The 13832-nt window shown below is 51.8% G+C and overlaps 8 protein-coding genes across 8 annotated transcripts; 5 read left to right on the top strand and 3 right to left on the bottom strand.

The window, feature by feature from the left end:
• Positions 1-214: 214 nt before the first annotated feature.
• N7510_011402 (uncharacterized protein) lies at positions 215-1432 on the top strand (the record flags this gene model as incomplete). The annotated part of the gene is made up of 1 exon (XM_056983327.1): positions 215-1432. One exon carries the CDS (start codon positions 215-217, stop codon positions 1430-1432), a length of 1218 nt encoding a protein of 405 aa, XP_056828821.1.
• A 152-nt stretch (positions 1433-1584) lies between these two features.
• Positions 1585-2070, bottom strand: N7510_011401 (uncharacterized protein; the record flags this gene model as incomplete). Its single annotated transcript, XM_056983326.1, has 1 exon — positions 1585-2070. The coding sequence occupies one exon, from the start codon at positions 2068-2070 to the stop codon at positions 1585-1587; it is 486 nt and encodes a 161-aa protein (XP_056828820.1).
• Positions 2071-2850: 780 nt separating this feature from the next.
• Positions 2851-3203, top strand: N7510_011400 (uncharacterized protein; the record flags this gene model as incomplete). Its single annotated transcript, XM_056983325.1, has 2 exons — positions 2851-2911; positions 2971-3203. 2 exons carry the CDS (start codon positions 2851-2853, stop codon positions 3201-3203), a joined length of 294 nt encoding a protein of 97 aa, XP_056828819.1.
• A 438-nt stretch (positions 3204-3641) lies between these two features.
• On the top strand, positions 3642-7622 carry N7510_011399 (putative ABC efflux transporter; the record flags this gene model as incomplete). The annotated part of the gene is made up of 2 exons (XM_056983324.1): positions 3642-6891; positions 6949-7622. 2 exons carry the CDS (start codon positions 3642-3644, stop codon positions 7620-7622), a joined length of 3924 nt encoding a protein of 1307 aa, XP_056828818.1.
• Positions 7623-9176: 1554 nt separating this feature from the next.
• N7510_011398 (uncharacterized protein) lies at positions 9177-9410 on the top strand (the record flags this gene model as incomplete). The annotated part of the gene is made up of 1 exon (XM_056983323.1): positions 9177-9410. The coding sequence occupies one exon, from the start codon at positions 9177-9179 to the stop codon at positions 9408-9410; it is 234 nt and encodes a 77-aa protein (XP_056828817.1).
• A 321-nt stretch (positions 9411-9731) lies between these two features.
• On the bottom strand, positions 9732-10349 carry N7510_011397 (GNAT family N-acetyltransferase; the record flags this gene model as incomplete). Its single annotated transcript, XM_056983322.1, has 1 exon — positions 9732-10349. The coding sequence occupies one exon, from the start codon at positions 10347-10349 to the stop codon at positions 9732-9734; it is 618 nt and encodes a 205-aa protein (XP_056828816.1).
• Positions 10350-12018: 1669 nt separating this feature from the next.
• N7510_011396 (putative extracellular thaumatin domain protein) lies at positions 12019-12558 on the bottom strand (the record flags this gene model as incomplete). Its single annotated transcript, XM_056983321.1, has 1 exon — positions 12019-12558. The coding sequence occupies one exon, from the start codon at positions 12556-12558 to the stop codon at positions 12019-12021; it is 540 nt and encodes a 179-aa protein (XP_056828815.1).
• An 830-nt stretch (positions 12559-13388) lies between these two features.
• Positions 13389-13631, top strand: N7510_011395 (uncharacterized protein; the record flags this gene model as incomplete). Its single annotated transcript, XM_056983320.1, has 1 exon — positions 13389-13631. One exon carries the CDS (start codon positions 13389-13391, stop codon positions 13629-13631), a length of 243 nt encoding a protein of 80 aa, XP_056828814.1.
• Positions 13632-13832: the final 201 nt, after the last annotated feature.

The raw sequence follows: 13832 nt of genomic DNA, 5'->3' as shown, positions 1-13832 counted from the left end.
CTACTTGATTGACGGCCGTGGCAGCTAAATTGGTGTCAACAGTCCGCGGGGCGATGGGGGGATATCAGTCGACCTGAAGCGGACGGCTCAGTGGCGATCCCATGTACCAATTAAATCCGGGAGCACGGCCCCGGCTCACCTGCCATCCCACTTGCTCTGCACCCCAAGACACGTCCTAGTTGTATATCGCGCGGGCCTTCAATGAATACTGTCCATGCCCCGCAATACTTCATTCGCGTCTCCAGGCCGTCTGCCGCCCTTTGCTGGACATGTCGGCGTCCGCCTCGACCATGAGACAGTCCGGGGTCCGCTCTCCTTTTTTAACCCAACGCGCGCGCGCTTCCACGTGGAAGATCAGGCGCAGATTCATCCCGGGTTGATCGACGACAAGCTTCCGCATCGACACGCAACACAAGTCGCGTTGCCCGCGTACATCCATTGGCGGTCTCGAGACAATCGCAAAGGAAGACACCCTCTGGGAGTGGACCCTTCCCACCCAGACTCCACAAGCAGCTTCCGCGCCGTCGGCCGGGGCCTGTTGCGCATGTGCACCGAATGCCCGTACTGGGACATTTCGTACCTGATCGCTGTGTTTTTCTCCGTCGGATGCCTGCTCTTCGTCATCAGTGGCCTGTTCTACTGGCTGCCGCTAGTAGCTCCCAGCTCCGAGTTTTCCTCCGAGGCCACGGCCGGCGATATACTCGCATTTGTCGGAGCCACACTGTTCCAGATCGGAGCTGTGCTTCTCGTCTTCGAAGCGTGCAACGAGAATCAAACGGGATGTTTTGGATGGGCCCTCCAACGGGCCCTCACTGGAGAAGATGACGATGACTCCGGAAGAGTGGTGGCCAAGACCGACGTATATAGCTGCCAGCACCACCATCAGCGTAGGCGCCAGACGGACTCAGCCAAACAGAAAATGAAGCAGCAGCAGCAACAGCAGCCCAAGGCGAACCGCAAATGGACCTGGTGTCCATCCTGGCACGAGCTGAGGACGCATTATTTCCACGAGATCGGTTTTGTGGCCTCCATTGCAATGTTTGTCGGTGCCACCATCTTTTACATTTGCGGTATCTGCACGCTCCCGCCGATATTCAACAACTTGAGCCGGGGTGCTCTTGAGGGCTTGTACTATCTGACCTATCTTGTTGGCGGGGTCTTCTTTGTTATATCCTCGCTCTTGTATGTGCTGGAGACCCAGCCGACTTGGTACACGCCGGCGCCGCATCTGCTGGGATGGCATATCGGGGTATGGAACCTGATCGGCTCCGTGGGCTGGACCCTAGCGGCCTCGTTTGGTTACTGCACTCCCAGCTGGTGTGCCTATCAGGGCGATTTGACCCTGATCTGGGCGTCGGCCGCGTTTTTGATTGGCAGCATGCTGCTATGGTACGAGGCGCTCCAGAAGTATCCTGTCGAGAAGACGGGATAGCATCTGTTTTTTTGGGGTTTGAAGAATGTATAATCGCGACATGGTAGATAACAGAACAAGAAACACAAATATTACAAATCGAAACGCCCCAACCAACCCCTGGCTACTGTGGCAGCCAGCCAACGAACAACATCCTGCCAATCCATTCCTGATCACAGCATGAAAAGACCGATAGCGACTGCGGCACCGCCTAGCACCATTTCATGAGCTGTGGCAATCGGCATGGCCGCATTAGTGGTGGTAGCTGCAGACCCTGAGCTCGTGGTCGAACTTGCGCTCGTGGAAATCGCCTCGTTGGTCGCAATAGTTGTGGCGGCAGCTGCAACCTTCGATGATGCTGAAGAGACCTGATCCGAATAGTCGCTCGCAGTGAAGGGAACCTTTGCGAAGCAATCGGGAGTAGTAATAAACGAGGGTTCGAAAGTACTCGAAGTCGAAACAATAGTGGTTATCACTTTGGGAGTCATGTCGTAAACGCAGCAATAGGCATTGCGGCCGTCAATAATCATGTTGCCATAGCAGCATTTGGAACCGCCGTTAACTGCGGTGTCCTGTAACCAGTTCTGCGGACAAGTGGCTGCCGTTGTAGCGGCCGCGAGCGAGAGGGCGATGGGCAGAAGACGCCTGAATGATGGCATTGTTGGTTCTTAAGTGGACCAGGTGGGGGATAATTATGAATGATTTAGCGTGTTGAGGGACTCCGAATATGGAATGTGCGTAACCTTTATACTGTGGAAGATATAATTAGATGCCAAGGAGCTAGCTAAGGATCAGGATGCGCTACGCGCGGAGTTACAGTCACTTCTTTGATTGGTGTAGAGACGCGTAATACGTTCCCTTAGCGAGGAGCTAATTAGTTAAGGACGAGGCGGAATCTTACGTTAGAAACATAAGCAATTACTAACTATCCGACCTGGTCGGGACTAGGTACTCATTGATCCCCCTAATTCGCTCAGATTTTTAATCGTGTGCTTCAACAGGCAAATTATTTCCAGCTCCCCGCTAACAGTCATCAACATCAGGCACCCCAACTGTAAAGGAACAACTCACCACCTTTTTGTGCGTTCGCGCTTTCCTAGGGTATAACAGCATCTCCATTGCTGTGTATTTCATCGCTAACACTGTGGGCAATCCCTATTACACTTTGATTTCTCCATCTGGCAAGGGCTGCACGCTTGTGGCACTTGTTTTCTTTTTAAAATATGGAGTATTGTAACTAAGCTTGAGAATTGGCTTCTTGTTTGTTATCTGGATTCAATATCGAGGAGATAAACCTGATTACTTTATGCACCGATAATTTCGAAAAGGAACAATTCAAGCCGTCGCTAACAGCGGTGCTACAAGACAAAACGAATGCCGCAGAGGGAGCACCGATTTTGGACCAGCGACCCGAGGGTTTGATACTTCTACACGAGCTCATGCATAGTGTCCCAGTTATAGGCTGGATAGACGAGTTCGACGATGAACACCCTCGGTTTAGTAAGTCTCGATGTCTTTCTTTGCTTCAATCATACGTGACTTGCTGATTGTTTCTAAAGTTGACGACATGACATTTAGTGTCCTCGGCGAGCTTGACGAAGACAATATTCCTTCTATAAACCACTTCAAGGCGCGAAGTTGGCCTGAGTGTGTAGAACTAGTTGTCGAGAAAACCAGAAGAAAGGGTATAGAAAACGCATACAGTTTCCAATGGTTTGCGTTGGCGGCCTCTCTTGCACCAACGGCCAATTATGAGCTGGGCAAGAAAGAAACCCCGAAATTCATTGACTGAATACTCACATCTATGGGCCGAAAGTTGGGAATGTATGCATTAGAATATTCACGTGTCATCCACGCGACGGCCTGTCACCTACAAATGGAGTTTAGCGCAGATAGACATGGTCTTCCCATCCGGATCACAAGAGATCCGAACCAATCACACGAGTCGTGTTAGTGACTATTTTCATTCCCTACGCCTCGCTGTTTTTTGCGGGTCGCAACCGGGTGTGTTCATGTCTTCTAGTCAGTACTAAGTGAGCAGTCGTTGGAAAGAATCTGCCTTTCCACCGCTCTCAGCTACCAAGGGTGTTGTCGAGGATCGCGGCCAGGCCTGGACCCTGAACATCACTTTGCCATCATCAATTCTAGGATCTTCTATCTCGGAATCCCAAATAACCCCCAATTCAGGAGATGACGGGACACCCCCACTCTCAGACATCGACCCACTGGTATGGATAACGACGATACTATTACCGAGCTCAGTGTCCAGAAGGAGGCCGAGATCAACGCGATTGCTGCACTGCAGGACACCGTGTACAATCTCGCCTTGCGCGATGTCGACCCGGTCAACATCAGCGTGACCAATCTGTCACTCGATGTCAACACCGCACCTCCACTATGGGAGACGTCGCCCTCGCAGTTCTGGCGCCGACTTCGAGGCCAGCAGCGCTCCGAGGACATGAGAAAGACAGTCCTCAATGGCGTGTATGCCGCCATGCCTAGCGGCAGCTTGACGGCCATCATCGGCAGCAGTGGATCGGGCAAAACGTCGCTGCTCAACCTCATGGCTGGTCGGATGGCTGTATCTCGGGCCAAAGGCTCGGGGACAACGACTTTCAACGGCAGCACCAACATTGAACGTGTCCGCAGCGCCTATGTCATGCAGGAGGATGTTCTCATTCCGACGCTGACGGTCCGCGAGACTTTGCGTTACTCTGCTGATCTCCGGCTGCCACCACCGACGACCCAGAAGGAGCGACACTCCATCGTTGAACAGGTGATTCTCGAGCTGGGCCTGAAGGAGTGCGCGAATACGCGCATCGGTACCACCTCCCATAAGGGCTGCAGTGGCGGCGAGAAACGCCGCACCAGCATCGGCGTGCAACTGCTAGCAAACCCCTCGGTGCTATTTTGCGACGAGCCAACAACAGGACTAGACGCCACCAGCGCTTTCCAGATTATCAGAACTTTGAAACGGCTGGCTCAGGATGGCCGGACGGTTGTTGTCTCAATTCATGCGCCGCGCTCCGAGATTTGGAACCTCTTTGATAATGTGATCCTCCTAGCTCGGGGCTGTACGTTGTATAGCGGACCAGTCAACGGATCACTGCCTCATTTTGAGGAATGCGGACACATCCTACCCCCGTTTGTGAATCCAGCGGAATTCCTGATTGATTTGGCCGCTATCGATAATCGAACGGAGGCATTGGAGGCTGCGTCTCACGTTCGGGTCGACAATCTTCTGGAGGCCTGGAAATCCAAACAAACTGCCACAACTGACGACAAGAATGAAAAGAAGGCATCTACAAACCCCGAACTAAACCCAATTGAGGTCACATCAACAAAGAAAGTCTCGTTTCGTCGCCAGTTCCGCGTGCTAACCTCTCGCACATTCAAAGTCACTATCCGGGACCCGATGGGCGTGGCTGGAAGTCTTTTTGAAGCTGTCGGCATGGGCGTGATCTGCGGATGGATCTTCCTGCAACTCGACGAAAGTCTTGCGGGCATCCGCTCGCGCCAAGGCAGCCTGTACACGGCCAGCAGCCTGAACGGCTATCTCATTATGCTGTACGAGACATATCGGCTGACGATCGACATTCGACTCTTTGACCGGGAACGCAATGAAGGTGTGGTCAGCGTGCCGGGATTCCTACTCAGTCGACGAGCTGCGCGCCTCCTGCTGGAGGACCTGCCCGTGCCGCTACTGTTTTCCCTCATCTACTACTTCATGGTCGGATATCGTATCGACACTGCGCAGTTCTTCATCTTTTTCATCCTGACGGTGCTTACACACTACATCGCCATGACCTTTGCAGCTGTTGCGATCGGAATTGCGCGAAACTTCCCCGGCGCAAGTCTGGCCGCCAATCTTTGTTTTACGGTTCAATCTTTTGCATGCGGCTACTTTGTGCAGTCCAACCAGATCCCAGTCTACGTGAGGTGGATCAAGTGGTGTGCCTATACCTTCTATATCTTCGGAGCGCTTTGCGCAAACGAGTTCATCGGTGTCGACACTCCCCCGTACGGCCATTTTTACGACTGTCCATACTCCAAGGACCCGCTCGACCCAGCATGCAAAGAGTACACTGGTCGCTATATCATGGACAGCCTGGGGCTGCCGTCTAATTGGATCTGGCGGCCGATTGTCGTGATGGTTGCATTTGCCATCGGCCACTCCTTGTTGGCGGGCTTGTTATTACAATACAACCGCTTCGCGATGGACATTGCTCAGGCTCGACGGTCCGAGGGTGATCCCTCGGGCGGGAAAGCTAAGATTGCAGTTCGGGCAGCCGAAGAAAGCCGACGTGTGGCCATTTCTCTCGACCAGTATGCATTGGAGATCCGCAAGCGAAGGTTTCCATGGAAGAAGGCGCGGAAATTACAGATTTTGCGGCCCATTACTGCGGAATTCCATTCAGGACAATTGAATATCATCATGGGCCCGTCCGGGAGTGGCAAGACGTCGCTGCTCAATTCAATTGCTCGGAGGCTGCACGGGTCCATGGGGACACAGTACCGAGTCAATGGCATTATGCGGTACAACGGGGCTGTGCCATCAGAGAGCGTGATCCGGTCTGTGACATCTTTCGTAACGCAGGACGACGATGCCCTGATGCCATCTTTGACAGTCCGGGAGAGCTTGCGATTCGCGGCAGGACTACGACTGCCGACATGGATGTCGCGCGAAGAGAAGAATCGCCGCGCAGAGGAGATTCTGTTTAAGATGGGCCTCAAGGAATGCGCAGACAATCTCATCGGCAGCGAATTGATCAAGGGAATCAGCGGCGGCGAGAAGCGCCGAGTGACCATCGCCATCCAGATCCTGACAGATCCCAAAGTGCTGCTGCTGGATGAGCCCACGTCAGGGCTAGACGCTTTCACGGCTATGTCCATCATCGAGGTGTTGCAGGGCCTCGCTGCCGAAGGCCGCACTTTGATTATGACCATCCACCAGTCTCGTTCCGATCTGTTCGGCCATTTCTCGCAGATCCTGCTCCTGGCCCGCGGCGGGTACCCTGTATACGCTGGGAAGGGAGAGCAAATGCTCCCGCACTTTGCGGCATTGGGACACGAATGTCCCAAAGCAACGAACCCGGCCGACTTTGTTTTAGATCTGATTACCGTCGACCTGCAGCAGGAAGACCGTGAAGCCATTACGCGCGAGCGTGTCCAGCATCTAATCAGCTGCTGGACGGATGCTGTCCCAGATCTTGGGCGAGTGAACTCCCGGATCGCAACGCCGGCGGAACTGGGCAGTCTAAAACGCCAGATGCTGCCCTTCCGAGTCACGTTTCCACTGGTGCTGCACCGTTCGACCATCAACTTCTGGCGCCAGCCACCGCTGGTGATGGCGCGGTCGATGCAGGTTGTGGGAATTGCGATTATCATGGCACTGTTCTTTGCGCCGCTCAAGAATGATTATCCGGCTGTGCAGTCGCGAATGGGCTTCGTCCAGGAGATTGCGGCGTTGTACTTTGTGGGTATGTGATTTTCTGTCCTAATGTTACTCTCGACCTATTTATTAACAATCAGCCCAGGCATGCTCCAAAATATCGCCATATACCCTGGTGAGCGCGATGTGTTTTACCGCGAAGAGGCAGACAACTGCTACTCCGCTGAGACATTCATCCTATCTTATACAACGCTCGAAGTGCCCTTCGAGGTTGCGTCGGCGCTAATCTTCGGCGTCCTCGCCGTCTACGCCGATAATATGAAGCGCAGCGTGAAAATGCTCCTCATCGCGGCCTTCAACTGCTTCTGCATCATCAGCTGCGGCGAGTCAGTGGGGATAATGTTCTGCACGCTCTTCTCGCACGTCGGCTTCGCCGTCAACGTGACCTCGATCCTGCTTTCCATCTCCACAATTTTAGGCGGGGTCATGAGTCTCAACGTCAACGATGTGCTGCAGGGCCTCAACCATCTCTCTCCAATCAAGTATTCCATCGCCAACCTGGCGCCATACTCCATGCACGGCCAGCATTTCGACTGCACGTCCGCTGAGCGGCTTGTCAGCGGTCAGTGTCCGATTACTTCGGGCGACCAGGTGCTGAAGCTTTATAATCTCGACAAGAACGGGCCTATGAATATCATGGCTCTGGGCGTGTGCACTATCGCCTACCGGGTCGTTGCCTACGCTCTGCTTAAGGTGATGACATCGCACCGGGTCATGGAGCGCTGGCGCGAGTGGCGACGGGCGCGACAGAATCCGTAAATAGTTCTTCTTTATTGCTATGATACCCGAACCAGAATAACAGCATCTGTTGTCTCACTTGACTTTTCTTTTTTTTTTTCCTTGGAGTAACTATATCGTGATACAATATGGTAACTCGGCCGGAACTAGTTCTGGGGTGACATACACACAACCCTCTCAATGATAATTACCTTTCTCTCTCGGACCGGAGTATGTTTCATGCTCCCCGGACGAGAGCATATGGCCTGATGCTGTCATTGTTGCGTCGTTTCGGCTGGCCTTTTTGCCACTGTCATATACATCACGTGATATGTTCCTCGGTCGCCGCCCAAAAGGGTTTGAGAATAGTTCAGGATGTAAATCTCTCGACCGGAAGGTGGCTAGTATGTGTGCATGAGTCGCAATATTATCGCATCACCTATACTTCATTAGGTGCATAGGAATCTGGTTAATGTAGTAAGTGCAGAACGAGAATGCCGACATTGTCAGTCAGTACAGTGCGTCTCGAAATTGGCGTACAGTAAAGAAATGGTGAGGTTAGTTGGTTGGTTGCCTAAAGGCCACTAAACCTAAATACCCCGATCATACGCCAAATAGTGAAATAGGGTAAGATTTCCAACGGTATTTCCAGGTGTTCAGCTCGCATGCGGATTACGTCGGTTTACTAACTTTTGTGTTCTTATAAATATCCTTCCCCTGGTCACCATTGGTTTTCTCTCCTGGTTTCTCGTCATCTTCGCTCGTTTCCTCCGTCTAAAAAAGGCCCAACTGCTCCCTGACCACCTTATTTAGCCGGAGTATGTTATCCAGTACCTATGTTAATGGCATGCTGATGTTTAAGGTGTGCTGCTTCTAGGACTCAGACAGTGTTTCCTCGTGGCTGCATAAATAGTATGTCGACGGAAACTGTAGAAACCATTCCAGAGGGGGGTTTTCTTGAGGTCCGAAACCACCAGCAATTGACTCTATTGTACATTTCTGCAAGGGACTGAACTGACAAAACACTTTTACCAGCCAAGAGAAAACGAGACCCTTATCGTAGCGCCCATGACTTCGGAGGCCTTCAATGCTTTTAGACCTCTTCTTCGGCTATTACTTCAAAATTATGTCGTCCGGAGTTATTGGTTTGACGCTACTGTTGGCCAAATCAGTTTGGTCTGCGCCACTCAACACGACTGACGTTGAAGGAGCTTATAATGGGCCAGGGCCGCTGTCTGATCACGTGTAAGCACGTGGCCAACGTCCATGGTCTACCAACTTCGCGCACCTAGATAACTATGGCATACAATGATTAATGAGTAGGAATGCAAGATGGGTGCAGTGAGCTTAGAAAAAAACACTGAGTCTAGGTGTAGCGACCGCTGGCCCTAGGTGTAGTGACTTGTAATCTGACTGTAACGTCATGCTACGACTATATGCCTGACCCTCAAGGCTTGTTGCTACCTCACAGCCACGCACTGATCGCATGCATGGACGCGTGGATGAGCGGGGTAAAGAGTCTGTGTATAAATGTCTCAACGGCCAGCGATCGGTCTTGAAATCATGCAAATCATAGGCAAGACAAAGCCAGCCACCATGGTAAACGTGCGTCATACGCAGCTGATTGTGATCAACGAGCTGCTCACCGAGGCAGTTGTGGAATTCCCAGTGTACCTGGAATACAACGAGTTCAGAGTTGCTGTGTTGAGACGCCCGGAAGAACTTGAACTCAACACTGTTTTCATTCGTTGGCTTAAGGACGGGAAGCATCTAGGGGAGTCTGATTGTGGTCTTATTGATGTCACTATTCGCGCAGGCATGGGGAGTTGAATTTTATGCAGCAGCCGATGACGACTACGAGGACATCGTGCTCGATGTGATGACAGGGACAGGATCGGCTTGTCACCAGTTTGACTTGCCACAGAAATTAATAGCTAAACCATACTTCAACTAAGCACCACGCTGGGGGCATATCAATATAAGCCAGCTAGATATCAGAACATAGGCACTTTCAACATACATTTAAAAACATGAGAAAAAAGTTAAGAATTAAAAGGTCATAGTCGAAAGCGCGATAGATAGATGCTGAAGCTAAGATTTATCTGCCTATAGACAAGAATATCTAATAAGACTCCTTATCTGATATTTGTTTCAAACATCATCTTCAATTCCATAATCCTTCAAATCCCCCATTCCAGGCAACGAATAGACGGCACTATGCGCCCCTCCAAAAACCTTCAAATGTCGTTTCCCCCGATACTCCATACCGATCTTCTCCATCACTCTTTGACTGCGCTTATCCTTTTGATCACAGAACCCAAAGACGCCCTCCACACCAAATTCTCTCTTTGCATAAGCGATCAGCCCGATCGCCGCTTCGGTGGCATATCCCTTCCCATTCTCCTGTGGCAGAATAGTATACCCTACGTCAGGCGCTGTGTACGCGTTCTCTCCATCGCCCTTCATCAGGGACACAATTCCAATAGATTTGCTTTCGGCCAACGAGGCTCCAGAATAAGGTTTCAAAGACACAAGCATTTGTCCATATCCACGTTTTTTATAGTCGCCTTGGACCTTGTTCGTGATGAACTCGCCGGCCTTCTCTACTGTATCAAGGCCTACGTTCCCTTCTGCCTCGATAAATTCATCCGTATTCCAGAGATGGCGAAGAAAGGCGCTGTGTGAAAGGTTTCCTGGCTCAAGATAGGAAATATGTAGCCGTTCAGTCGGGATACTGAAATGAGCTAGTGGGGCGAAGCTACTTGTCATAGTGGGTACGTAGGTCCTCGTGTAAGAAAGATAGTCAAGTGGTGAATATAACAGATGACACTGCTGAGCTGTACATTGGCGGGTAAGGTCACAAATAAGGGCGATGGTTGTTGGGGAAAGATACAGTGGCATCGCAAAGATCTGTGAACCCCCCCCTCCCCCGGGGACCTTTTTCACCGCCTCCTAATAAGGGACATACCGCCCATTACTAGTAGTGCAGACACTAATTGCCGGCAGAATATAAGCGTAATACTTTGAGGGGCCATAGACTTTTCGTATGTATCATGTTATTACTGTACCAACAAGGTACATATTTAAAGCAGTGAGTGTTTGGCATTAAGGTTCGAGAAACAATGAAAGAGTGTAGGTGGTGGCACAGGTTCGAGACGCACTGTAGTCCGAACCTTCCTGATTGAGTGGTCGGCCCGCCGGGCACGGCCGAGAAAAAACCATTTAGCCGACGCGCGAACCCATTGGATGAACCATTGAGCGGACCACCGCGGTTGAGACCCTCGGTTAGTAAAGAATGGAATGGAATGGAAAATAGGAACAAGTAGGCGGGCTTGGTATGGAAAACATGGCAAAATCGCGTCTTACGGTTCGAGCCGCTACCTATGCCTCGCTTCGCCACCCTTTCTATCCATCTGTATTAACTACTAGATAATGTAAACATTGTCCCATCTTCTCAGTGTTCTCCTTTAAATCTCTATATTAACTGCGGGCTACTAGTCAGGCTGCACTACTAGTACACATGAAACAGATCGTCAGAATAGAAAAGATAGACATGTCTAGCAGAACTAAGAAGTGGGCCCAGCACAGGGCCCAGTTTCAGGTGATTCGCCAGTCGGTCGACCAGTCGGAATGCTTGTCGTCGGGGAGGTACGCAAGGCCCCACAGAGAAGAGACCCCTGCCCATCAAATAGCACTACTGTGTTCTAGAATCGAAGCCACTGGCCCACTTTTATTTTCTTGTTCCTCGATCCACGAAGAACGGCCGACATTTTGCGGCGGTCGATTCGGGTAGTCGGAAGAGACGGTGGTGGGTTGGAGACGAGTGTCTTTCTCGTCGGTCTCGGTCATCGGATTCTCGCCCCCACCTGGCCCTGCTGTGAGTCCCTGTTCTCGGGCTTACCGGTGGTTCGAGTGCTAGAGGATTTTGGGGGGGGGGGGGGGGGGGGTTATTGGGGCCCTCCTCTCTCTATGTCAGATTTCTTTCCCCAAGTTGCCTTTCTTAGAGCTGGTTCTTTCAATCATTTTAATCAAACGAGTCAAAGAGAATGGGAGGGGTTACAACACTTTTATTACAAGGAGCAGAAAGTATTTGTAGACGTGTAAGAAAATTCATTCATGAAATTCTATAATCATCCCCCTAAACTCCCTTGTTGCATCCCTGCAACTTCTATATTCATATCATCCTGGGGGTATTTCATAACACAAGACATAAAGATCAGAAACTCATAATTGCTCATGACACCCCGGCGAAAAGCCGCACGAATGGGGGAGATATGTCGAATCAACCAACATATCTAGAACGGGAGAGATTCTTCTTGAGTAAACGCGAGAAGACAAAAAGAGTCATCGAGTCGTGTGAGTCAGGTGAAACGAATTGGACATGCTCGGATCAACCGGCAAGGAACAACTCTTAGGCAACTCATCAACCACAACCACTTTACTGGCCGATGGTCAGACCCAGGCCAGTGTTGATGGGGCAGCCGTGGGTAGCAGCGTTGTCATCGGGCTGGAGGTAGGCAGCAGCGCAAGCGGAGTCGCCAGCCTGGCAGACAGCGGAGGGGCAGCTGCCAGTGGTGATGGAGGGCTGGACAGCGAAGCCGTACTGAGTGAACTCAGAGTCAGTGCCCATGTTGATGCAGGACAGATCCCAGTAGATGGTGTCGCCGCCCTCGGTGTACTCGAACTGGAGGACATCGGACTGGTCGGGGGTGGTGGCCAGCTTGATGGAGATGCCGCCGCCGTTGGGGTTGATGCGCCAGTTCTCGGAGTAAGAGCCACCGTTGGCAGACAGGGTCTGCATGGGGCCGACGTCGTCAGAGACGGACCAGGCGTAGATGTCCTGGCTCAGGTTGTTGGTGATCTGGACGCCGCCGCCCGAGGGAGCAGTGCCGTTGCGGCGCATCATCATGCCGGAGGGAAGGGCAGAGGCGGCAGTAGCGAAGATGGCAGCGAGGCCCATAGTCTTGGTGAACATCATTTTGATGGTTGGTTGGAATGTAGTGAGAGTGGTTTGAAAACGTTTGTTCAAAGAAAGTATCGTCTGATCAACAGACAAAAAAGGAGTGTGTTTGATAAAGAAGGAATGTCTTTTAAAGAAAGAGAGAGACTTGAAGAACGAAAGGAACACCTGCCAGGGCATCGAGGGGGTTTATATAACTTTTTGGGACCCTACTATACAACCCCCGGATGGCTCGCCGGACAAAAAAACGTGTAATCGGGTCCACCACGCGCCCACCGACCCACTGGACGAGTGCCAGGAACAGTGGGGCCCATGGCAAAAAGAAACAAGTGGATCCTACCGAAGGCGAATCATGGTGGGGGTGGGCACAACTGAACCAACCTATCGTCCGAGCAGGGCCTCGTTTCATGGAACGTCAGCCCACGGTCTGGACTCCAGGAACAAAACTCTCTCGGTCGGCAGCCTCCGCGGGATGTATCGCGTGAAAGAAAGAAAGAAAGAGATGTGTGGTATTCAAACTCCTCTCTGTGTGAGCTGTACATCCCCGACTTCCAGGGTTTCCGAAAGAGTCATCAGAAAGCAGCCTGCATACAAAATAGCCCCCGAGCCTATCGGATCTGGCTGCACCTCTGCAGACTAGCATCATCTTGTATGTATCGGGCGATTAAATGTAGAACTAGTGCAGGTGCGTGAGCCGAGTGAATGTAGTGCGTGCCTGGAATCTCGGGCGAGTGTTAATGGCGGCGACTCGGCCTAGAGGACGTGGCAATACACGCATCACGGCTAGATTCCGGGCACGACCCGGAGCCCTATCCTTGGTTCTCGAGGCAAAAAAAGGGTCCGGCAACATGGCTGCACATGTCAACTTGTCAGCCACTCGGGGACCTGGCTGTAACCATGGAGCCTGGGAGCACGATATCAGGCTATTTGCAGACCATGATGGTGATGCTGGTGCTACCGTGCGGGATGATGTTGGGTCTGGCAAAATGGCCTGCCACCAGGGGAGAGAGTTTTGGTTCCTGAGAAAAACGCGCAAGTGGGCTTTCAGCCACCACCCGGACCAACAGTCTCCACTCCTCAGCGCAGTTTAAGCCTCTGACGTTGTTGCGGTCCCTGTTGATCGTTAACTGAAAGGGGTGGCGCTGTCCTGTGTGCTGGCCCAATCATTGCAGCTTGTTAGTTTCTCGTCCTAGCAAGGTCGGCACCGTGCTGCGGCACCACGGTGCTGTGGCATCTCTCTGCATGTGCCGACTGCTGCCCCATGTCCGATCGCCCAGATCAAGGGCCACTTA

This window comes from Penicillium lagena (genome assembly GCF_028827675.1).
Source record: "Penicillium lagena strain IBT 129212 chromosome Unknown utg000008l_segment0_segment0, whole genome shotgun sequence".
Classification (NCBI taxonomy): Eukaryota; Fungi; Ascomycota; class Eurotiomycetes; order Eurotiales; family Aspergillaceae; genus Penicillium; species Penicillium lagena.
The sequence above is the reverse complement of the archived record's forward strand: the minus strand, read 5'-3'. Positions and strand labels throughout refer to the sequence as shown.